This window comes from Jaculus jaculus, chromosome X, assembly GCF_020740685.1.
Source record: "Jaculus jaculus isolate mJacJac1 chromosome X, mJacJac1.mat.Y.cur, whole genome shotgun sequence".
Lineage (NCBI taxonomy): Eukaryota > Metazoa > Chordata > Mammalia > Rodentia > Dipodidae > Jaculus > Jaculus jaculus.
The window spans coordinates 34,427,471-34,453,149 of record NC_059125.1 but is presented as its reverse complement, the minus strand read 5'-3'; the positions used below and the strand labels follow the sequence as shown (position 1 = coordinate 34,453,149).

The following is a 25,679-nucleotide window of genomic DNA, read 5'->3' as shown; positions in this document are numbered from 1 at the left end:
CTGTTAAAGTAAATATATATAGAGAAAAGTGAAAATAGTTAAAACTACTTTCTCTCAGTAGGAATCAAAATTTGGTATGGCATAAACTTTCAAACTAATATACAAAACAACCCTTTACAGATGCATGAAGTTAATACAAAACACATGCCAAATAAATATACTTTTTTGTTGCTTTTTGAGGTAGGTTCTCACTCTAGCTCAGGCTGCCCTGTATGGAATTCACTATGTAGTCTCAGGGTGGACTTGAATTCCCAGCAATACTCCTATCCCAGACACCCCCCCCCCCCCCGTACTAGGATTAAAGTTGTACGCCATCATTCCTGGACAGATAAATATACTTTTAAGATAAATGTTAGAGATAGAATTATATTCATTCACTAAGTCATGTTAGCTTACATATGACATGAGCTATAATTGTTTCCAAGTCTTCATTCTTCCTATGGGAAATAACTGAAATATTTTAAAGTAATAGAAGGTGAGAAAAAAGTCTGAAAACAACAGATTAAATATTATACTGTGTTCTGGCATGTGATTGTACTAGGTAGAACAAATACTATGGCATTTGTTTTCAAAAATATTTTTTAAAAAGGGACACCAGGTATGGTGGTTTGATTCAAGTGTCCCCCATAAAGTTAGGTATTCTGAATGCTAGGTTCCCAGCTGATGGAGATTTGGGAATTAACACCTCTTGGAGGCAGTGTACTGTTGGGGGGTGGGCTGATGGGTGTTATAGCCAATTTCCCCTTGCCAGTGTTTGGCACATTCTCCTGTTGCTACTGTCCATTTTATGTTGGCCAGGGGGTGATGTCCACCCTCTGATCATGCCATCATGGAGCTTCCCCTCGAGCTTGTAAGCCAAAATAAAACTTTTTTCCCAACAAGCTGCTCTTGATCAGGTGATTTCTGCCAGCAATGCAAACCTGAGTGCAACACCAGAATGCCCTAATGCATTAGCTTCTGAAAATGAGTAGTAAAAAGAAAAGGAAGCTACTAATAAAGGATACCAAGGTATACACCATTTTACTTTCTAAGGCAAAGGCTGTAGTTTGTAGTTCATCCTGCTACTTAGGGCAGCTTTCTTATTTTGGACTCTCTTGGAATTTTGCAACAACAACAAAAAGCCATTTCCTGCCAGGCGTGGTGGCACATGTCTTTGATCCCAGTGCTCAGGACAGAGGTAGGAGGATCACTATGAGTTTGAGGCCAGCCTGAGACTACACAGTGAATTCCAGGCCAGCCTGGGCTAGAGTGACACCCTACCTTGAAAAACCAAGAGAAAAACAAAGAAGCAATTTCCTAATTTGTTGGTCATTTATTTTGCAATTTCACATATATTATCTCTTCTAATTCTCATAATAATCCTGTATGGCAGGAATTAAAACAGATTCAAGTAATAGCTGATTCTTTTTTTTTTTTTTTTTTTTTTGAGAGCGACAGACACAGACAGACAGACAGATAGAGGGAGAGAGAGAGAATGGGTGTGTCAGGGCTCCCAGCCTCTGCAAACGAACTCCAGACGCGTGCGCCCCCTTGTGCATCTGGCTAACGTGGGACCTGGGGGACCGAGCCTCGAACTGGGGTCCTTAGGCTTCACAGGCAAGCGCTTAACCGCTAAGCCATCTCTCCAGCCCAATAGCTAATTCTTGATGCTGCCTCCTTGAATACCCTTCTTTCCAGCAAATGCTTATTAAGAACCTATCTCATATCAAACCAGTATTAGATGCTTATTTTGCCTTGTTTATTCATTAGCACAAACCTTTGTCCTTGCTTTTGGGGGCTGATGATAGCACAAAGGAGTAAACAATAAAGCAAGCAAACACATTTCAGAATTCTCATGCACTTTCTCCACTTACCATTAGAAATTGAACTGACTTTTTTTGGGGGGGGGTTTCACTCTAGCCCAGGCTGACCTGAAATTCACTATGGAGCCCCAGGGTGGCCTTGAACTCACAGTGATCCTCCTACCTCTGCCTCCCGACTACTGGGATTAAAGGCGTGCGCCACCACGCCCAGCTGAACTGACTTTTTAAAAGGCAAAATGGTTTGCATACTTTATAGTCTGAAATTTAAGGTGAGGGCTAAAAATTCTAAGTATATTGTAGACTTGGGGCTTAATTTGTTTACTAACTTCAAAAACAAGGCCCAAGCCTTTACACTACTCTAAGGCTGTTAAATACTCTTAGTGACTTCCCATTCAAGAACAATGAGAGGAACCTATAGATTCATGCCCTGGGCTTTTTTTTTTAATTTTTATTTAATTTATTAGTTTTCTTTTCAGTAAATACAGGCAGTTTGGTACCATTATTTAGGCTCATCTGTGATCTACCAATGGGTCTTTTTTTTTTTTTTTTTTTTTTTTTTGAGATAGAGCATTGGTCTATAGCCTAGGCTGGCCTTGACCTTATTGTCATGTTGGATTCCATCATGTTCTAGTTAATGTCTATGGAACCAGCTGCTTATGTTCTTAAATCACAAAGCTATGAAAAACTTACTTTACCATTTCTCTTTCTTGGGTAAGTGGGACATGGTTTTTATCAGATTGCAATGCTTTATACTTTACTTTTATAATAAGTACCTACTATAACTGTCCTCCAGAAAGATGCTGCATAGTGGAGGAACAGCAACTGAATTATACACATTTGGCATATTGTGGCAAGTGCATAGGACCAAGCCTTACTCTTATACAGTGTGGGCTACAATCAGGCCATGGATCTCAAAAGAAACAACAGTTACTATTCTCATCTCTGATGACTACCCTTCCTTTCTTTCCATAACAATTAAGTTACTATAAATGCAGACTTCCTTTGATCCCTTCAGTCAATAAACATATACTGAAATACAAACTATGTATCAAGTTTGGTACTGGGGATACCTTTCATTCATTCTTTATCTATTTCTTGTTTTTTCTCAAATTTTTATTTACTTATTTGCAAGCAGAGCATGAGAGGGCACACCAGGGCCTGTAGCCACTGCAAACAAACTGCAGACACACGTGGCCCTTGTGCATCTAGTTTACATGGGTCCTGGAGAAATCGAACCTGGGTCCTTTGGCTTCACAGGCAAATGCCTTAACCGCTAAGCCATCTCTCCAGCTCTCTTTATTTCTGATGGTATCACACAGGTATAAGATTTTATTTATTTAAACTTTCATGTGGAAAACAGTGTGGTAAACCCTAATATTTCTTTCTACTCTAGTTTAACTTTCTGTTGTTGTTGTTTGTCTTTCTCTAGCCCAAGCTAGCCTGGAACTCACTATGTAGTCTCAGGCTGGCCTCAAACTCACAGTGATCCTCCTACCTCAGCCTCCCAAATGCTGGGATTAAATATGTGTGCCACCATGCCTGGATACCTCAACTTTCTTGACAAGTTAATCTTCTGAAAGTAAACTTCTCCAATCATGACCATCTTGCTTAAGAAACTCCTCAAAGTTTCCCAAAATCAAATGCTCTGCTTCATACTGGGATTTGAAACCCTCTACAATATGGTCTCAACCTACTTCTTTGGTATTGTCCTCTAACAATCTTTTGTCAGCCTGGACTTAATTCTTTTTTGTTCTTAAAACAAAGTAATACAAGCACATGGGTAACAAATCATATGATGGCAGAATAGCTTATGATGAAGTCTCTCTCTCTCTCTCAATCCCCCTCCCCAGTCTTTTCAAATAACCCCTTTTATAACTTCCTACAAAAGATTTCTGTTGCCACAGGTTATTGCTATGAATGTAGATCACACCAGCCTCAAATTCACAATCCTGCCTCAATCTCCTTGAGTGTTCTTATTACAGGTGTTTATCACCATGCCTGTCCGGAAGACTTTCTGAACCTCATAAAGCCTATGGCCATACCATTCTGAATATTCACAATCTTATCTGAACCCCCACATATACATGAACATCTTTATTTTGCAAAGTTTGGCATCAAATTTTAGAATGAAAATGGTCTTGCCTCAGAACATCTATGCCATTTGCCCACTGCCTTCTAGCATTTGTGGTACTCATGAGATTGGTGATATGGCGATATACTACCTTGATCACACTTTTTGACAGACTATCTTTTGGGGTTTTCTTTGTATGTGTGCATGCACATGGAGGGCTGAGGTCATCAGGTGTCTTCCTTAATTGCTCTCCATCTTTTCTTTTGGATAGGGTCTCTCAGTGAACCTGGAGCTTGCCTTTTCAGCTAGACTGGCTGAGCAGCAAGCCCCAGGGATCCCCTGTCCTTGCCTTCCCAGTGTTGGGATTAGAGGTGTGCACTACCACACACTGCTTTTAGTGGGTGTTTGGGATCCAAACTCTCAGGTCCTCATACTTATACAGCAAACAGTTCACCAACTGAACCATCTTCACTGCCCTGCCATGGTTTATTTTTTAAAAAGGATTCTTTTTTAGTCTTTGTTTTTCTGAAACCAAACTAATAAATCAGTTTGTTTTCCTTTATAATACCAGACGCTTAAAGGACTTTTATGATTGAAAGATATGAATTCGTTATATCTTTGATGAATTCTAACATTAGACATTTTCCTTCCACTCCTTCTTCAGAGCTTCTCTTTTTTGCCAATTCTCCTATTGGTTGGATATTTTGTTTGGAATTTAATCCTTCATGTCACATACAAACACATGATATAGCAGCTATTATTATTATTATTATTATTATTATTATTATTTTTAGCTGTGAGAAAATGTTTATTTTGGCTTATAGTCTCAAGGGGAAGTTCCATGATGACAGGGAAAAGATGGTAGAGCCGAGGCTGAACATTACCTCCTTGCCAACAGCAGGTAAAAAACAGCATCAGGGGCTGGAGAGATGGCTTAGCGGTTAAGCGCTTGCCTGTGAAGCCTAAGGACCCCGGTTCGAGGCTCGGTTCCCCAGGTCCCACGTTAGCCAGATGCACAAAGGGGCGCACGCTTCTGGAGTTCGTTTGCAGAGGCTGGAAGCCCTGGCGTGCCCATTCTCTCTCTCTCCCTCTATCTGTCTTTCTCTCTGTGTCTGTCGCTCTCAAATAAAAAAATAAAAATTAAAAAAAAAAACAGCATCAGGAGAGTGAAGTAAACTTTGGTAAGGAAGAGCTGGCTACAACAAGCCTCAGCCCTCCCCCAGAAACACACCTCCTTCAAGAAAGGTTCCACTGCCCAAATTGCAACCAACTGGGGGCAAGCATTCAGAACACAGGAGTTTATGGGGGACATCCGATTCAAACCACCACAATATGGCACTGTACCTCTACATGTTTCAGCAAGTACCTCCTGAAACTTCCCCACACAGATCATTCACATGCTTAAAAAATAATATTACATGCAAATTCACTTCTGGGCTGGAGAGATGGCTTAGCAGTAAAGGCGTTTGCCTGCAAAGCCTAATGGCCTGAGTGAGCTAGGTTCAATTCCCCAGTACTCACATAAAGCCTGATACACAAAGTGGCACATGCATCTGGAGTTTGTTTACAGTGGCTAGGGGCTCTGGCTCACCCATTCTCTCTCTTTCTCACTCCCTCTCTCTACTTGCAAATAAATAAACAAACATTTTTTTTTGAGGTAGGGTTTCACTCTAGTCCAGGATGACCTGGAATTCACTACGTAGTCTCAGGGTATCCTCAAACTCTTGGTAATACTCCTACCTCTGCCTCCCAAGTATTGGGATTAAAGGTGTGTGCCATCACGCCCAGCTTAAATAAACATGTTTTTAAAAATATTTTATTTTTATATTAGAGAGAAAGAGAGAATAGGCCTGCCAGGGACTCTGGCCACTATAGCAGCTATTATTTTATGGAAGATAAATTTTGTCCATAAAGTAAAACACTGATAGGTCATATACATTAAAATTGCTCTGTGAACCTCACATATTTATACATTATTTGGTACAGTTGCAGTTTAAGCGATAAATTCTTACTATCAGAAAAGTCTTACTTTTGTGCATCTAAAACAGTTTTAAATTCCATATCATTATTGTTACAAAGTCTGTGTTTATTTTGAAAGCAAACATTTTTTTCTAGGCAAAACTTTAAGGCTGACCGTGAATCTGTATCACAAACCTGCATCAATCTTCTAAACTTCCACCTCCTTCAGACATTCGTCATTTATAGATAAAGGGTACTGAACATCTTGTAATAGTACCAAAGGCCCTTAGATTCATTATATCATATCACCCTCTAAGTGGGGAAAATGTTAATCTAATTTTTCCTTTTCAAGTTATGAAGAAAACATGTAACTTTGATACTAAAATGTAAAAAAAGATTAAAGGAAAAAACTAAAATTAATGTCTACTGGAGTTATTAAAAAAAGCTAATGTTATACATGCTAACACTAAGCAAGTAAACTGGGTAGTATTAGCTGATTTTAGAGAATGATTAAATGTTTGGCATTATGCCTTACCTTGTATACATAATTTCCTTTTTCCTCCCCTCCCTTTAATCAGGAAGTGTGTTCTGGGGCATTTGTATTTTCTAAACTTGTTTTGAATGCCAAAACATTGAACTTAAAACTCAAAACATTAAACTTAAAGTAAAATATTTAAATGCCCCTTGGTAAAAGTCAATAAAAAAGTAGATTCTGACCATGGATATGGCAGCCATTTTTGGCATAGCATAAAGACCTTACAAATTAAAAGTGCATAGCTTACCTCCTAAAGGTAATTGCAGACTATAAATATCACTTCCCCTATCTACCTATCTGTATGGCTATATAAATTTATTGGAAAATCTATATATGAACTTTTATTTTTCACACAATCAAGATCCATAAAAATTCTTTGGTTGTGATAAAAATTAGGCTGGTTATAAGCTATAGTAAGAAACTACATTTTAAGTTATTCTAGATAACAATTTCATTATATTCAATTTACTAGTTTGCTAATAAGATAATAAAGGTGTTCACATTCTTCAAAAATGAGTCAGAAGACAACTTCTTACATGCTTAAAAGAAACAGCTTTGCTCATTCTCCAGACCAACATTTTTTATTGTTGTTGTTGTTTTTCAAGGTAGGGTCTCAATGTAGCCCAGGCTGACCTGGAATTCACTATGTAGTGTTAGGGTGGCCTTGAACTCACGATGATCCTCCTACTTCTGCCTCCCAAGTGCTGGGATTAAAGGCGCACACCACGCCCGGCTGTTCAGACCAACATTCTTAAACACTGCCATGTAGAGCAATTTTTCTCCCAACTAGAAATCCTAGTAGGCAAATATGATTATTTTTAGGATAGCACAGTTCTCATGCAAATACATCAAGTTGATTTTGGCAAGATTTTAGATTAAATGATGCAAATTATAATTCACTAAACCTACTCTGACAAATAAATTCTCTGAAAATTGTGCTTACTTTAATGGGCTACATTACTTGCTTAAAATTACTGCTTGAAAACTCTAAAGTTTTTATAGGAACCAATGTCAACAAAAACCCTACTTTTAAGTTCTTGATTACTTAAAATAACACTATCCTAGCTGCCAAAATATTGCCTACATAATAATCTCCTAAATATTACTGTTTTCAATTCTGTTAATTTCTATTCTAATAATGAGAATCAAAGCCATTTGCTTTATTACATAAAATTATAAACACTAGTAGGACAAATCAGCACAAAGCCAATATAAAAATCAGTTGCCAAAATATAGAGCTGAAATGTGTAACACACCCAATCAATCTCTTAGAAAATATGTTCCTTTAAAAGTTCTATTAAAATTGGTTTTGAGTTCTCAAAAGCTCCTGAAAGTAACTTCTAAAATGTGATAGCTAATTAGCATGATTGCAGTTAAGACTAAAACATTTTACTTTTAAAGAGAAGTTTAATAAAGCTTACCTGTATAGAGCGAACACGAAATGACAAAAACTTAAACATGGCTATGAAATCATGGTTGATGATTAAAAAAAAATCCTGATGGATAAAACTTAAGTTAGAAAAGAAAGACTAAACCCTGCAAAATTTTATCCTACCAGTGTTCCTCCTATTAGAAAATTTCCTGTCAGGCGGGTCCTGAAAATGCTAGAAAAAAAGGCTGGACACTTTTCCTGTGGTAAAAGAAAGGAGAACCTGCCCACAGAAGCACTAATGTAGCTGATAGGTAGGAGGCCAGAACAGGAAACTGAAACAGATTTGCTGATAACCAAATCCTGTTGAAGAGTTTTTTTTTCCCTCCTGGTTCCCAGCAGTCCAAACAATTTTTACAACCAGTAAAACGAATGTCATTATTTTAGAATCCCGAAAAATGCCAGCATTTCTTAACTATATGACCCTTTTAAGGCAAGTTAAACCAGTCACCACAATTAAAATAATAATAATTGCTAGGCTTGGTGGCACACGCCTTTAATCCCAGCACTCAGGAGGCAGAGGTAGGAGGATGGCTGTGAGTTCAAGGCCACCCTGAGACTCCATAGTGAATTCCAGGTCAGCGTGGGCTAGAATCAGACCATACCTCGAAAAACCAAACAAAAAAAATTGCTGGTGCAAATATGGAATTTTACCCTTTGTAATGTTTTTAACTCAAGACATGGCCACATGACAACTTTACATATAGACATGGGTGTTCCCTGTCAATAAGGAGGAGTATCATAACTATGGACAGCAAACAAGACCACATACTAAAACATTCTAATTGTCACTGAAGGACAAAGACTTCCTACTTTACAATGAAAAAACTATGTACTTTAACTTACATTGGTTATGAACATCAATTACTGACCAAGTTAAATACTTCAGAGTCATAGCTAAAATTGAATTCCCAGTTGGTAAAATCAAAATTTTAAAAAGTCCAATCCCTTTGTTAATTAAAAAGCAAAAATTAATTTTTAAGAAACTAAACTGAAAAGAAGATTGAATCAAGCTACCATAAAATCCTTACTTCAATTTATTTACTAATACCTTACAGAAGTTCTTCCAGTATATTTTTTTAAATATTTGTTTACTTGAGAGAAAGAGAGAGGGAGAATGGGCACACCACAGCCTCTAACCACTGCAAATGAACTCCAGACGCATGTGCCTCCTTGTGAATCTCTTATATGGTTTCTGGTGAATTGAACCTGGGCCCTTAGGTTTTGCAGGAAAAGCCATCTCTCCAGCCCCTCCAGTGTATTTTTGCTTTGAAAAATATCTTCCAAAATTATGTCAATATTCAGGACATTATCATCTTAAGTGGCATTTAAAACAACCAAAGGAACAGCAGCTTGAACAGCTGTGAGTAGAAACACTAGTTAATACAGATTTAATCTGTGTAGAGCCAACAAAAAAAACCTTATGTTAATCTACATAGTCTATAAGAATTTAATAAAATCACTGAAATGTTAAACCCTGAATAGATTCTGGAAAACATCTAGAACATGAGGCTAAGGGTGTGGCTCAATGGTAGAGTGCATGCTTACCATGTGTAAAGTGCTAGCTTCAATCCCTAGAACAAGGAAAGTGGAAGGGAGGTGGGAGGAATTAGGGGGAAAAACAATTAAGCTCACTTTTTTAATGAAACTGTGGTCTAGGTGGGCATATTTTTGGTGATGAAACTATATATAAAAGACAAAAGGAATTATAGAAAAGAGTAAATGTGGCTTTTTTTGAAGCTTGTAGCCCAAGCTGACCTGGAACTCACTCTGTAGCTCAGGCTGGCTGTATCAGTAATTTTCTTACCTCAGTCTCCCAAGAACTAGGATTAAAGGCATAAGCCACCATACTTGATTAAATGTAACCTTTTTTTTTTTTTTAATCACAGGGAGGTATTTGTACAAATGATTATCTCTTTGGAAAATGCATAAGCCATAAAGGAAAATAGTGATACATATTTGATTATATATTTAAATTTTTCTTTATACCAAAAGGCATTAAAAGTATGTAAGACTAGCTCATATGACTGAATTGTCTATAATCACATTGTAACTCAGGTTTATTCAGATGATAGCTACCTTCTAAGCTTAGTAAATTTAGCATAGGCATTTATAAGTCCTTTGATGCATCTCTTACAACATTTATTACTGTTTGAGCATATTCCATTGCCTAGACTACATATATCTTGAAAACAGACCTCATACTTATCTTAGTATCCCCTAGGCAAATGGTAGACAGTAAGATCTCAAATAACGACTGCCTGAATAGATAAAATACATGTCTATTATAGAAAATAAGTAACAGATATGAAAGGGGGGAACAATCATTACTTAGGGGGACATGAAAGGGGGGACAATCACAACTGAGGGGGATATGAAAAGGGGACAATCATTACTTAGGGGCTGGAGATATATCTCTGATAGAGTGCTTGCCTAACATTTCACTTTAGCCCAGGCTGACCTGGAATTTACTATGTAGTCTCAGGGTAGCTTTGAACTGACAGTGATATTCCCACCTCTGCCTCCCAAGTGCTGGGATTAAAGGCATACACCACCACATCCAGCTCATTTTTTTTTAATTATTAGGTAGAAAGTTGTATAGATATGCTTTTGCAGGCTAACATCTTAAAGGCCAAGCCATCTTTCTATCCCCAGATATGCTTTTTATAAGTTCATGAACACGTAAGTTTTTAAATTTTTCACAATTTAATACATGTACGTAATGTATTTTGATTTCCCCTAAAATCATGTTCTGTATTGTTTTGTTTTGTTTTTATGAGATGGAGTCTCACTCTAGCCCAAGCTATGTAGTCTTAAGCTGGCCTGGAACTCATGATGATCCTTCTACCTCTGCCTCCCAAGTGCTGTTAAAGGAATGTGCCACCATGCTAACTGATTTTTTTTAAATGATTTTATATAGATCATCAAAATACATCAGGCATTTAAGGGTTTAATGGCTAAGGATTTCCAACTAAGTGAGTTATTTTCTAGTGTACATCTATCAATGACTAATACTATAAAGTGCTAAAGAGCTAAGGTAGTGGCTTCCAGGAGCACAAAGAAGGATTGCTTCTAAGGCCCTGCCTTGATTGAAATGAAGTATACTATGTTTTACTTTCAGTCTTTGCCATGTCCCAGAAGAGAGGGTGAGGGGAAGCAGAACGATTGTCCCAGGTAGGAATCTATCACTCCTCTCTGTTCACATTTTTCCTACTTAATCTTAAGTTATTTTTACTTAGTCATATTTATTTAACATAAATTAAATTAAAATATTCATTTAGAGGCCAGGCATGGTGGTGCATTCCTTTAATCACAGCACTTTGGAGGCTGAGGTAGGAGGATCATGGTGAATCTGAGGGCAGCCTGAGACACCATGAGGACAAGGTCATTCTGGGCTATCGTGAGAGTCTACCTTGAAAATAAATGAATAAACCAATAAAAATTAAAAACCTATTCTTTTCCATAAAAAGGTTACAATTTTCCATATGTCATTATTTCAGGTTGACTCAGACAATCGTTAATACTTGAATATTAAATTGCTGCTCTTTCTTTCAAATATGGTTGCTGCCACTAAATCTAAAGGAGTGACTATTATAATATGTTGAGCAGACTAGAGCAGATAGAGTGCATGCCAACATGTGCAAGGTCCTGGGTTTATTTCTAAGCACTGTAGACAAATGTTCTGGATTGTTTTCAAATGCCTAATGAATCAGATATTTTGGAAATGGGAACCAAGTCTAAACACAATGTTCACATGTTTTATATATACCTCATATACATGGCCTGAAGGTAATTTTACCCAATATCTTTGGTGAGCTTATAATTTATAATATCAGGTCAGGTGTGAAATTAATTCTTTACTTGTGGCATCATGTATGTGTTTTAAACAGCTTTAGATTTTCATATTAGGGATGCTCAAGCTATATTTTAGTAAGCTTTCTCCATTATTTAAAATTATTTTTTTCGAGGTAGGGTCTCAAACTAGCTCAGGCTGACCTGGATCTCACTCTGTAGTCCCAGGCTGGCCTTGTACTCACAGCATTCCTCCTACTTTTGTCTTCTAAGTGCTGGGATTAAAGGTGTACACCATCATGCCTGGCTCCCATTCTTAATAGCTATGCACATAACTATCTATGATATATATGTATGATGATTAGATTGATAGTGTTTAGATTGTAGTGAAATGATATTTACAAAAGTAATGTTATAAGCAGTTCATGTATGCATGATCATTGAAAATAAGTGAATATATCATGTAGTACATGTCTATAATTACAGCAATTCAGAAGGCTGAGTAGGAGAATCACTTGAGCCTAGGAGTTCAAGGCCAGCTTGGGAAGAGAGTAAAACCTTGCCTCTTATTTATAAATGAGTAAGGAAATGATATAGGAACGGAAGAGTCAAAGGATCAAATTAAGGGAAAGTCAACTCATTTCACAATTTTGCCTGAGGCCAGGTCTACTGTCAGCCAAAATTTTTCTGACTACCACGCTAGCATACTTTTGACAAATAGTCTGGGAAAACATTACAAGCCTCTGGAAGAAAGAGGACAGGAAAACGAACACTTATTAGGCTCTTTGTGCTAGGTACTTATTTGTCTCATTTGATTGTTAATCTTCAGAAGGAACTTTGCATGATACTGCAAGAACTGCTAAAAAGAATTATTTCCCCACCAAACAGGAAACAGCTTTAATTATTCTTTGATGACTAAGGATACCTCAATAGTCACGACTTACTATTTCTTCAGTATGGATCATGACTAACTGAGAAATGCCAGAAAATTCTGGAGTCTAGGAAGCATTCTTGAAGTAGTACATAGAACATTTTACCTTATGCTACTATGAAGGCAGTTTCCCCTTTAAGTTCCACAGGAATCAGGGATAAAAATAATGTAAGTCTCTCCAGCGGAGCAAACAGAATAAAAGATATAGGCTGAAGAAAATTATGTGAGAAAGTAGACCAATTATTCATAAATTTTGATTAATAAGAAAACATTTCTGAGGAAAAATTAAAGAAGGCTATGAGTGATTTTCTGGTGTGGATCGATTTAGAAAAAAAATTCTGGTATTTTGTGAGACACATAGGAGAAACCAAAATCTTTAGGTGAGTAATGACAGGAAAGAGACGAACTTTTAGGAAGCCAGAAGATAATATAACAGCATTAAAATACCGGAAGACAGAAGAGAAGAGGACCTAAGACATAGATGGAAGAGAGGCAGACTGCAGGGCAACAATCAAAGGGAATAGAGGAAGACATGAGGAATGAAGAAATGAAAAATCCAGCCAGAAATGAAATGGCTCTAACACAGGTAAAAATCCTGGGAATGTGTTTAAGAGACATACCAGGATTAATTCTATCTATCAAGAAAGATTGAATGAAGGTTTATATTTAGGAGAAGTTAGGCTCTTTATGACTATCCTATTAAGTCAGTTATCTCTAAAACATTTCACTCCCTCATTTAAAATTTTTTGTTTTTGTTTTTTGAGGTAGGGTCTCACTCTAGCCCAGGCTGACCTGGAATTCACTAGTCTGAGGGTAGCCTTGAAATCATGGCGATCCTCCTACCTCTGCCTCCCAAGTATCATCACTGTTTACATCATTTCACATGAAAATAGTTTTTACTCCAATATTGACAAGTGCTGTGCGGCACTTTTCCTCTGGGCATAACATGAAGCCAATCTTGGTGTAAATGCTTTGGCCAGGTAGCTATGGCAACTATAAAAGAGAACAAGGCAGTGTACAAGGTCTATAATAATGGTAATAGAGCTACTGATAACTCCCCAGTGGATGGAAGGAGGGTCACAAGATCCTTACCTAAAGTAACAGCAATAGTTCTTGCTTGCCTATCTCCTGCCCCACAGCTGCAAGTGATCTTGGGAAAAGCTAGTAATATTATATAGGAGCCTGAAGGTTAATAAGAAGTAGGAATCCATGATGCAGCTGCCCTTGAGTCATCCATGCTCCTGTAAGTAATCCTTCACCCTGCTTTGTACGTAACCCCAATAAATTCATTGATTTATCAAACCTGGTTTTGGTGTAATCATCCTTTGGTCTGTCATCTGTATTCTGTTGGGAGAAGTCATGTGTCCTTGCCTTCCCAAGGGAAAGTTTTCCCTGTGACAATATGTACTTTTCAAAATCTTGTACCTAGTCTTTGAAACTCAAGTTTATTGTCCTTTACAATTTTTTTTACCTGATCGTATCAGGTCCAGCTACTTCTAAATTTTTCACTTTTTTTATTAAAGGTTAACGTATCCAAAGTTTTAGCCAGGCTAATAGCAAAAAGACAGCAGTACCCTGCACTTTGGGTACCCTTTCAGCTCTTCTCATTATTCCCTCTGACTTTCTTTTATGCACGTGTGTATAATGTACACGTGTGCGTGTGCCTGAGCATGCATGTGGGGGCTATAGGACACCTTGGTTGTTAACCTTAGAAATGAAGCCCAACTCCTTTGAAACAGTGTCTCTTACTGGCCCGAAGTTCACCAATTAATGTTAACTAGATGGCCAGCGAGTCCCAAGAATTCTGTTTCTTTCTCCTCACCACTGGGATTACCTACGTGCATTGCTGTGCCAGGTCTTGTGTGTGTGTACTGGGGATGGAACTCAGGTCCTCACACTTGTCAGGGAAGCACTTTACTAACTGAGCTATTTCTGCAGCCCTCTTCTGATATATTGAGAGAGGGACTTACTCTATAGCCCAGGGTGGCCTGGAGCTCATGATAATCTTTCTGTCTCAGCTTCCTGAGTGCTGCAATTACAGGCATAAGCTACTATGCTTGGCTTTGCTGATTATTAAATAGCAATTTAAAAATATCAACTTAAGACATTATTTTTATATATTTCTATCATTGGACGACTTTTGCACTCATAACTCCAATTTTGTTTAAGTATTGATTTAATCTTTACAACTACTGTTGACAATGTATGTTGCTGAATGCCTATTATTCTAGTTACTTTGTCTTTCTCTCTCTCTCTCTCTCTCTCTCTCTCTCTCTCTCTCTCTCTCTGTGTGTGTGTGTGTGTGTGTATGTATGTATATCTTCGTATGGTGCCCCATACACTCGCCTGTGGCAGGGTGCACTTGCCTAAGGTGGCCTGAGCAGAACATACTGTCCTGCTCCATTTGTCTGCCCATTCTTACTTGAGCTAGAGTCCTTATTGATTCCAGAGCTTGCTGTTTCCCTGACTCCCCTTGAGTGCCAGCAATTCTCAGGTCTCTGCTCCCCTATGTGACTGGGTTTACAAAAGTGCATGCCCACACCTAGCTGTTTAAGGGATCGAAATATAAGTGGTCTCTCAGGCCTTTTCTGACCTTCCATGCTTACACAGAAGTGCTCTTTAACTGCTGAGGGATCTCTCCAGCCCCTCTGATTATATTTCTTGTGTACAACTTTTGTTCTTTTGTTAAGCTTACATTTACAGTTTCTTTGTTTTAGAATTTGTTTCATTTGTATATATTTCAACTTTTCCCAATTCTACAACAGCCTCAAGTTAATTTTAATTTTCAAAAGTCAGACCTACTGGAGAATTTGTCACTTCTATACTGCCATTAGCCCCTCCCTTCTCTGTGGACAGAATCTGTGGAACTGTCTGCCTCTATCTGGATTGAACAGTCTCTCTAGGCCTATGAATGAACAAGTTTTCTAAGATTCCTTTAATCATCATGAGAAGCAGCTCTCTTCATCAAGCTAGTAGTATTGGATCCTTTTTACCCTTAATACCATGTCTCTTTTTTTCTTAGTCAAAAATTCCAGTATTGGCACAGCCCATTTTCTAGCAACATCCTGAAATAGATAATGCCTGAAATTGTCTTGGCCAAAAAGCATTTTCACTAAGCATTTTAAAAGCATTGCTCTTTTCCTTTTAATATCTAATAGTATTCTTATACTTAATTTTTTTGTTGTTGTTGTTCTTGTTTTATTTTTTTGAGGTAGGGTTTCACTCTAGTCCAGGCTGACCTGGAATTCACTATGGAGTCTCAGGGTGGCCTTGAACTCACAGTGATCCACCTACCTCTGTCTCCCAAGTGCTGGGATTAAAGACATGCACCACCATGCCAGTTTATACTTAATCTTTTATATATGATTTTAAATAAATTCTAAAGCTTTTAGAAGCAAAGTACAGTGGCACATACCTATAATCCCAGTTACTCAAGAGGCTGAGACAAAACTGTCATTTCAAATAAAGACTTTCAGGGTCTTCCCTTTATTCCTGTTATTTTGATATTTCATAAAACTAACTTTGCGAGTAAAGCTTTGGTCTTTCTCCCACTAAAAGTCTTTTTTTTTTAATTTTTTTTTGGTTGATTTTTTATTTATTTATTTGAGAGTGACAGACAGAGAGAGAAAGACAGATAGAGGGAGAGAGAGAGAGAATGGGTGCGCCAGGGCTTTCAGCCACTGCAAACGAACTCCAGACGCGTGCGCTCCCTTGTGCATCTGGCTAACGTGGGACCTGGGGAACCGAGCCTAGTCTTTTGGTGGGATGTTTTAATACAGAGATTCATTCTCATTTTGGGAGGCAGAAATTGGTGTTATACTATTTTACCTACAAATATAAGTATCATTATACCATTATGAAAGAAAAAACTGCCAATTAGAATGTAGCACACAACTGGTTCTGATTTTAGCGATATTAAAATATGGGAAAATATGTTTGCTGTGGTTCTTTCCTAGATTTCCATCCTTCACTTCTCATGTTTTTCTCTCACTGTTGTGTGTGTCTGTATGTGCGTGCACATGCACTTGTATATGTGAGGTATGCACATACGTGTGCAAATGCATGTGCATTGAAACACATATGTGGGGACCAGAAGAAGACATCAGTTGTCCTCCTTTACTGCTCTTCCATTTTGTATCCTTGAGTCAATTTCTAATTGAATCTGGAGTTCACTGTTTTTCAGTTAGTCTAGCTGACCAGCAAGCCACAGTACAGTGCTCTTCCTGTCTTTGTCCTCCTAAGGGATAGGGAATACAAGGAAGTATGACTACGCTGTGTTCAGCTTTTTTATAAACACAGATGTCAGGAATTGAACTAAGGTTCTCATGCTTGTGTAGCAGTAGCTCTTAACCCATCTCTCCTGCCCCTCATTGCCTTTTCCTTGAATTCTTATTAGAATAAAAATGAGGCACTGTGCACCCTTCCAACTATTCAGGAAGCTAAGGCAGGATTACTGCTGAAACAAAATTTTAATTAAGTGTGGTCAACTGGCAAGCTTTCTTGTAAGTGAACTGGCCAAGGTGGTATCTTACAAATGCCTTCAGGTTAAGGCACATTTTCCTTCCCAGAGGATATATTAGCATGGGGCCCTATTACAATTAAGTTGTAGGATTTTAAAACTTGGCCTCCTGTTTCTGGCCAAGTGTCCCATTCTATCTCCTACTGCTCCTGAGGTCTCTAAGTTTGGAGTCTTTCTGGTTTTCTCTATGAAATACCTGTTGTCTCCAGGGAGAGGGGATATAGAGGTTCTTTATATTATTCAACCAATCCCCATTTTAGCCCTACACCATATACCATAGTACTTGGCACCTAACAGAAATGAATCTATCTAATCAATGATTAAGCTGTGGAAAGAAACAGACCGACCTAAACCTTGATTGCACAGTCTAATGACTTTCTGAACAAAAAAAGGTTAAGCTGTGCCCAGATTGTTTACCCACATAAACTGTAAGATAATACATGTATATAGAATTTTTTGTTTGTTTGTTTGTTTTTGAGGCAGGATCTCACCATAGCCCACCCTGACCGGGAACTCACTCTGTAGTCCCAGGCCTGCCTTGTCACAGCAATCCTCCTACCTCTGCCTCCCAAGGGCTGGGATTAAAGGCATGTACCACGACACCTGGCCTAATGTGAATTTTGATAGTGTTTTAGGTTTAATACCATTAAAGTAATACTAAGTTTTTACCTGTTACCTAAACCTAATCCATAAAATCTGGAATGATCTGCTTAAGAACCTTACATACACTGCGGGTTATAACTCAGTCTTACGTCTTTCCAACCTGTCTTTAGAATACAGTGTTCCCAGAAGCTAGGGATGTCATAAAATAAATCACAAGCTCTATAACCATATATCATCCACTTTAATTTAGACTACAAAAAGTAGAAATTTTTTCCCTCTAAAGAAATTTTTACATGAAGCAAAAGCAGTAGCTGATGACATGAAATCATTAACAGTATTCATTTTTATATCTGTTTACATGTCAATATATCTTATAGACCAATCATATAAAATACCTCAAATGGTTTGGGAAGGGGTAGGTAATCAGTCTTAAGGCAGTCCTAGGCATATACTCTATGCTTGGATCCTATGCTAGCTAAAACTTAAACTGTACATTCAATTAACTAACAAATATTTATTGAACACCAACTGTGTGCAATAAAACAAAAAGTGTATCTCATGCCTTTAGTAGTAAATACAGACAAGTAGATAAGGATAGGATTTGGTGTGGTATTACCGCATGTGGTGGTGTATGCCTATAATCCCAGAATTTGGGAGGTGGAGGCAGAAGTTCAAGGTCATCCTTGACTATATTAAGTTTGAGGCCAGAGGCCAGACTGGGCTATATGATACTATGTCTCAAAACTACGGGCCTCCTACAACACTGGAAAAAAAAGAAACACAGAACTATAGACAGACACACACACACACACACACACATACAAGCAATCCAGATAGAAGACATAGAAAAAAATCTCATTAACAAAAAAGCTAGGTGTGGTGGTAATCTCACCTTGTGGTAATCTGTAATCTCAGCTGCAGCAGGAGGATTGCCAGATTGAGGCCAGCCTGGGGTAGCTACATGGTGAGTTCCAGATCAGCTTGAGATACATAGCAACTTTTTTTTTTTTTCTTAATAGGGATTTCCTGACTTCTCCTTCTTGGGACCCCTCCCACCTGGAAGTAGGTAACCTCTCTTAGTTTGGGAACTTTTCTGCTTTTCTTCTCTCTCCTTTTTTATATTTTATTTTTTTTATTGATTTGGGAGACGGAAAGAAGCAGAATGAGTGTGAGAGAGAGACAGAATGGGTGTGCCAGGGTTTCCAGCCACTGCAAACGAATTCCAGATGCCTGCACCACCTCGTGCAGCTGGCTTACATGGGTCCTAGGGAATCGAACTGAGGTCCTTTGGCTTTGCAGGCAAGTGCCTTAACCGCTAAGCCATCTCTCCAGCCCTGCTTTTCTTCTCTCTTATGTCTATGGTCTCTTAAATCTTTCATAATTAAAAAAATAAGAAAAACTGTAAAATATTCATACACTATCATAGCAAAAAAACATGTAAGAAGCTATAACATTTTGATAAAAGATATAAAAGAATACCAGAATAAAAAAATATACCTGTATGTGAAGACTCATTATTAAAGTGATTTTTATCATGTTAATCAGTAAATTTAGTGCAACTGTAATAAAAATCCAATATATTTTTCAGGAATAATCGAAAAATTTATTGTAAATATATCTGGAAAGTTAGATGCATAAGACCATAATTTTTTTCTGTAAATAGTTATTTTATTTATTTTAAAAATATTTTATTTATTTATTAGAGAGCGAGAGACACAGAATGGTTGAGGATCCTCTCCTAGATCCTCTCCTAGAGCTGAACAGAGAGAGAGAGGGAGAGGGAGGAGGGGGGAGAGGATAGTTCTTTGAGAACTTAATTTCAGACTTTCAAAATAACTTATTTTTACATATTTATTTGAGAGAGCGAGAGAAAGAGAATGGGCTCATCCAGGCCACTGCAAACAAATTCCAGACACATGTACTACCTTGTGCATCTGGCTTACATGGGTACTGAGAAATCAAACCAGGGTTCTTGGGCTTCACAGGCAAGCACCTTAACAGCTAAGCCATCTTTCTAGCCCCACTTTCAGACTTCTAACTTCCCAAACTGGTTTGCTCTTTTATGTCTCCCAGTTTGTACTTTTCTATGGCTTACACAGGTTATAGAAGGCAATTTACAATATGTTAAAAGTAGTATCTTAAATGAGTGAAGAATATATTTTATTTATTCAATGAATAGAGTAAGGACAATAGGATAATATATATTTGGAAAGTCAGAATTTTACCTCACACCAGATATTAGCATTCTAAGTAGATCAGAGATCTAAATGCAACAGCAAAAAGAAACCACCACCAAAACAAAAACATGAAAGAGAGGTAGATGAAAATGTAAAAGGGAAGCCAGATGCACAAAGGGGTGAATGTGCCTGGAGTTCGTTAGCAGTGGCTGGAGGCCCTGGTGTGCCCATTCTGTCTCTCTCTCTCTGACTCTGTCAAATAAATAAATAAAACTTAAAAAATTAAATTAAAGAGAAAATGTAAAAGGGTACTTTTATAACAGGGACAGATATTTTAGTCAATACATGAAATGCAGAAGCTGGATGTGATCATTTAAAAATGAAAGCTTCACTATATATACACAAAATCAATGCTTAAAAATATATAAAGTATTTAGAAGCTATGTAATACACATGAAGTTAACATCCAGAATATATATTTAGGGAGATTGTACAAACCAATAAGGGGTAGGTAAAAAGTACCCAAAAGAAAGTTACATGCAATATAAAATACAAAGGCCAATAATGTGTGGATATGTAACTTGCTAATAAATAATCAAATGAGATGTAAATTAAAATGAGAAATTATTTATTTAGAGTGGGATCAAATAAAAATTTTGGATAAAATCCAGTGTTAGACGTGGAATGAATGAAAAAGTACTATTTCTGGGGGCAATTTGGTAAAAGCCATTGAATTTATATGTTCATACCCCTTGGTCCAATGCAACCTTTTTTATATTGTATTAAAGTAGGGAAAATTACATTGATTATAGGATGTACATAAAATATAATACCTGTAACTATTTTAAAGAGAGGCAAATCTTTGAATAAAAAAATATGTTAGCCGAGCGTGGTGGCATATGCCTTTAATCCCAGCACTCAGAAGATAGAGGTTAAGAGGTCTGCTGTGAGTTCAAGGCCACCTGAGACCACATAGTGAATGTCCGGTCAGCCTGGGCTAGAGCGAGACCCTACCTTGAAAACAACAATCAAACAAAAAATGTTATAAAATGGATGTGCAAAGCATGCTAATAAGAAGAGAAAGTTGCAAAACATATGCATTTTGTAAATATAAATAATTACAGTATGTTTAGAATAATAAAATTACAGCTAGGCTGCTAACAATGGATAGTCTGGGGGGCAGTTAGAGACAACTTACTAATTCATTTAGGTAGTTTTACTTGATTTTAAGTATATGTGTGCAGGCCAGAGGACAACTTTGCCTGTCATCTCAGCTATCATACACCTTTTTTTCTCTTTTATGTTTATTATTATTATGACAACATATTTCGTATGGCTACATCATGTGTGCTATCCTCTTTTCTCTCATCCCTGCCCCCATTCCACTGGGGATGCCCCTCAGTGGGGCTGCAGGTATTTCGTATAGGGTTGTGGTTTCATACACTTTTTTTGAGACTGCGATTTCACTGGTCTGGAACTTTCCTAACTTGGCTAGGGTAGATGGTCAGGCAGCCCAGAGGTCTGCCTGTCTCCTCCTCCCCAGTGATGGGATTACACGTGACACCACACTAGGCTTAACTTTTATGTGTGTGTGTGTGTGTGTGTGTGTGTGTGTGTTTTGGTTTTTTGAGGTAGGATCTTGCTCTAGCCCAAGCTGACCTGGAATTTACTATGTAGTCTCAGGGTGGCCTTGAACTCATAGCAATCCTCCTACCTCAGCCTCCTGAGTGCTGGGATTAAAGGCATGCTCCACCATACCAGCTTTATTATGTTTTTAATTTATTTATTTTGAGAGACAGAAAGAGAATGGGTGTGCCAGGACCTTCAGCTTCTGTGAACAAACTCCAGACATGTGTGTCCCCTTGTGCATATGTGTGCCATTGCACACTTGCATCACTGTGTCTGGTTTACATGGGACCTGGAGATTAAAACAGGAGTTCTTAGGCTTTGAAGACAAGTGCCATAACCACTAAGCCATCTCTCCAGTCTAAATTTTAAAATTTATTTGCTGTGTATATATGATGGTATATATCAACTGTCAACTTGACAGGACCTTGAATCACCTATGAGGGATTATTTAGATTAAGTTAATTGAGATAAGAAGACTCACCTTAACTGTGAGCAGGTCCTGGACAGTATAAAAATGAGAGAGCTAGCTTAGCTGAGCACCAGCATTCACTGCTTTCAGCTTCCTATGGTGATGTGACTCTGTCTTCCTGCTCCTGCTATGCTTTCCCTACCATGATGGATTCTGCCCTTTGGAACTATAAGCCAAATTAAATCCCTTTTCTCCCAAAGTTGGTTTGGAGTAGGCATTTTGTCCCAGCAACAAAAAATTAAATGATACAAAAAGTTAATTCGAAGCTTGGGGATGATGATGTGATAAGTATGACCATGTGGTTCATAAGCCTTGAGAACTGGTTTTCAGGAGAAACTCAGAATAGTTTAAAACTTTGGGCTAGAAAAGGCCTTGACTCATGTAAGCAGAGCTTAATGGGCCATGCCAGAGGGAGCTCAGATGAGAATGCTGAAATACAGACAGTAGTGGCCCCAGCTCATGAGGTTTCAGAGACAATAAGAATTCTAGAGGCAGTTCATGTTATATTCTAGCTTAAGAACTGGCTGAAATTTTTTCCTATGTCCTGAGAACTTGAAAGCTGTTGAACTTAAATATAGATGACTAATTTGTTTGGCTGAAAAAAAATCTCAAGCTAGTGTAACATTTAGTTTGGTGCCAGGAAAGCAGATGTAATTATTACAGAGATCAGCAACATTGAAGAGAAATCTCCTGTTCTGTACTAGGACAAGAGGAAACATGAGGGTAAAACCCACCTAGTATAAGCTTCATTTTATGAAATTATAAATCACTTGAAGGAAGAAAGCCTAAACTGAGGTGGTTCCCTGCTTATATACAACTGCCTAGGAAAATGTTTCTTTAAGGTCAGCCTGGAAGAGATACAGAGACTTCTACAAATGTGGTCCAAGGGGGCCAAGCACCATCCCAAGCTGGCAGCAGCAGATCTTGGCAGTACTATCTAGTGGTAATGGTTTTGGAGGCATGAGAGATACAAAATTAAGAGTCATGGAATCTTGTGCTATAGTTCCAGAGAGCCACTGAGGCTAGGCAATTTGTGGCAGAGTTAAAGTCCCTGCAAGGAGGCCCCAAGAGGCCACTAAATGAAGTTATGAATGTGAATTCTAAGTTGCAATGGAGACTACAGGATGTTGGACTTGACAGAAGCATACAACGTCTGCTGAGGAAGGCTGAAAATTTGGAGTAGAGCTACTACCAGAGTGGCACAGCTGGATGGAGTAGAACTAACTATTCAAGCCCTTTGGAGCCCAGATAATCTCATCATAAATTCTAAATGCCAGTCATGGAGCTGCAAGATTTAGTTTGTCATGCTGTGTTTCAATCTTACTTTGGTTTAATAATTCCCTGCTATGTCCCCATTCTTCCATTTTGGACTGGAAATGTTTACTTTGGGCAATGCATATTGGTAGTTTGTAACACATTTTTTGATATATAACAGGAGCTCAAAGTTAGTTGTTTGCTTGAGTCTTAGAACAGACTCTGCATTTAGACTTTTAAACAGTGTTAGGATTGTTAAAGGCTTTAAGGACTTTTTGAAGTTGGACTGAATGCAGTTTGCATTATAAGATGACCATGAAACTATGGAGAAACGGGAGTAGAAGGTTATGATTTAAACATGCTATGTTTGGGTGTCAAGGTGACAACAGGAGAATTTGTAGTGCTTTATATTGACTGTCAGTTTGATAGGGCCTAGGACGGATTATCTAGATTAGGTTAATTGAAGTGGGAATACCCATCAAAATGGTATGTGGGTCCCAAATTATATAAAAAGGAGAGCTAGCTGAGCACTAGCATTCCTCACTTCCTCCTTCCTATGGCAACATAACATAGGCCTCCATCTCCTGCTGTTTCCCTGCCATCATAGATTCTACCCTCTGGAACTATAAACCAAATTAAACCCCTTTCCTTTCATAAGTTACTCCTGGTTGAGTATTTTTACCAACAATGAAAAAGTATGTATGTGTACTCACATGTGAGTAAGGGTGTGCATGTGTCATAGTGCATGTGTGGAGGTCACAGACAACTTTCGGTTTGGTCCTCACCTTTCACCTTGCTTGAGGCAGGGTCTTTTCTTATTGTTCACAGTTCTTTTCATGTGCTTATGTGAAATTCTTTGTCCACCTCCCTTCTAGCCATAGGTTGAGTAGGAACAGAAGCCTGCAATAGCTTCCAGCTTTTTGAACTCAGGTACTCAAGAGTTGGGCAACAAACACTTTATCCACTGAACCATCTCTCCAACCCTCCAGATTTTCTCATTTAATTTTCATATTTTAAAGTTTTATTTATTTTTGAGAGGGAGAGAAGGCAGGAAAGTCGGAGGGAGGAAAGAGAGAGAGAGAGAGTAAGTGAAAGAGAAAGAGAAGAATGAATCAATGGGCATGCCAAGGCCTATTACTGCAACAAATAGACCCCAGACACATGTACCACTCTGTGCATTTGGCTTTATGTATTTACTGGAGAATCAAACACAGACCAGCAAGATTTGTAAGTAATCACCTTTAACTGCTGAGCCATCTCCCCACCCATTGCTCTGGCTTTTTAAAGAAATTATTTATTCATTTGAGAGAGAAAGAAACAGATAAGAAAGAATGGGTACACCATGGCTTCTAGCCACTGCAAACAAATTCCAGGTACATGCACCACCTTGTGAATCTGGCTTATGTGGGTACTGGGGAATTGAACCTGGGTCCTTAACTTTGCAGACAAACACCTTAACCACTAAGCCATCTCTCCAGCCCCCCTGCCCCAGCTTTTTGTTTTTAATGTGGGTTCTGAGGATCAAACTCAGGTCCTCATACTTACAAGACAAGCACTTTACTGACTGAGCTATCACTCCAGTTCCCTAAATACACATAATTAATGAATGTCTATTGTGTGCCAGTTTCTAGGTGCTAATCATTCAGTTCTGAGGAAATGATTGATGTCCATTTTCTGTGTTAAGTATTTGATATATACTATATATGCATATATTTTTGAGATAGTATCTCTAGGCTTGTCTCAAACTTGTGATCCTACAACCTCAATCTCCTGAGTGCTGGGATTATAGACCTGTGCTATGATGTCCAGTTTTGTCATTTTTAAAAAAATTAATCTTGTCAAATAGAATTTAGAAAGATGACTGGCATATTCAAGAATACACTTTGGTAAGACTAAAGTAAAAGCCTCATTAATTTTCTAATATTATAAAATGACTGATTTGCTCAGTTTAAAATTAAGAATAATTTCATAGTATCTGATGTGTCTATCCTTTGTGATATAATATTTTACTTACAGTTTGCAGATTAATCTCCTCCTCTCCCATAGGTTCATCCATAATTTGCTGTCCATTCTGTGAAAAGCATAGCAAGTAAAAAGTTACCAAGGCAGATTTCACATCAAAATTAAATAAAGGCAGAGAAAAAAGATCATTCAGAAATATTTCTACTCCTAAAGGGCTCTAGTGAAGTAGAAGCACCATTTAAGAATGCAAGTGCAAATTAGCACAAGGTTGTATTCCAAAATTTTATCAGTACGTTAATTATATGAAATATACCTATTTTTTTCATGGAAAAGATGATTACCTATCCATGTGAGCTCTTATGATTAATAGTTAAATGCATTCTAAATGGCCTTAGTTAAGCTCACCAAACATCATTTATAATACTGAACAGGAAAACAAATTCAAAATCCCAATTCAATTAATAATTAATTAGACTACCTGATTATTTTAGAGAAAATTAAGCCCAATTTCTACCAAAATAAATTATAGATGGACTGAACATTTAAA

The 25,679-nt window shown here is 37.8% G+C and overlaps 1 protein-coding gene across 6 annotated transcripts in view; it reads right to left on the bottom strand.

Moving 5' to 3' along the window:
• The window catches only part of Rps6ka3 (ribosomal protein S6 kinase A3), a 125,363-nt gene that overhangs the window by 63,773 nt on the left and 35,911 nt on the right, over nucleotides 1-25,679 (bottom strand). For all 6 annotated transcript variants that reach the window (XM_045140078.1, XM_004670650.2, XM_045140076.1 and 3 more), the window contains one exon: nucleotides 25,185-25,241. In XM_045140078.1, coding sequence (XP_044996013.1) covers nucleotides 25,185-25,226 — 42 coding nt within the window. In that variant the 5' untranslated portion in view covers nucleotides 25,227-25,241. The remainder of the gene's footprint in view (nucleotides 1-25,184; nucleotides 25,242-25,679) is intronic.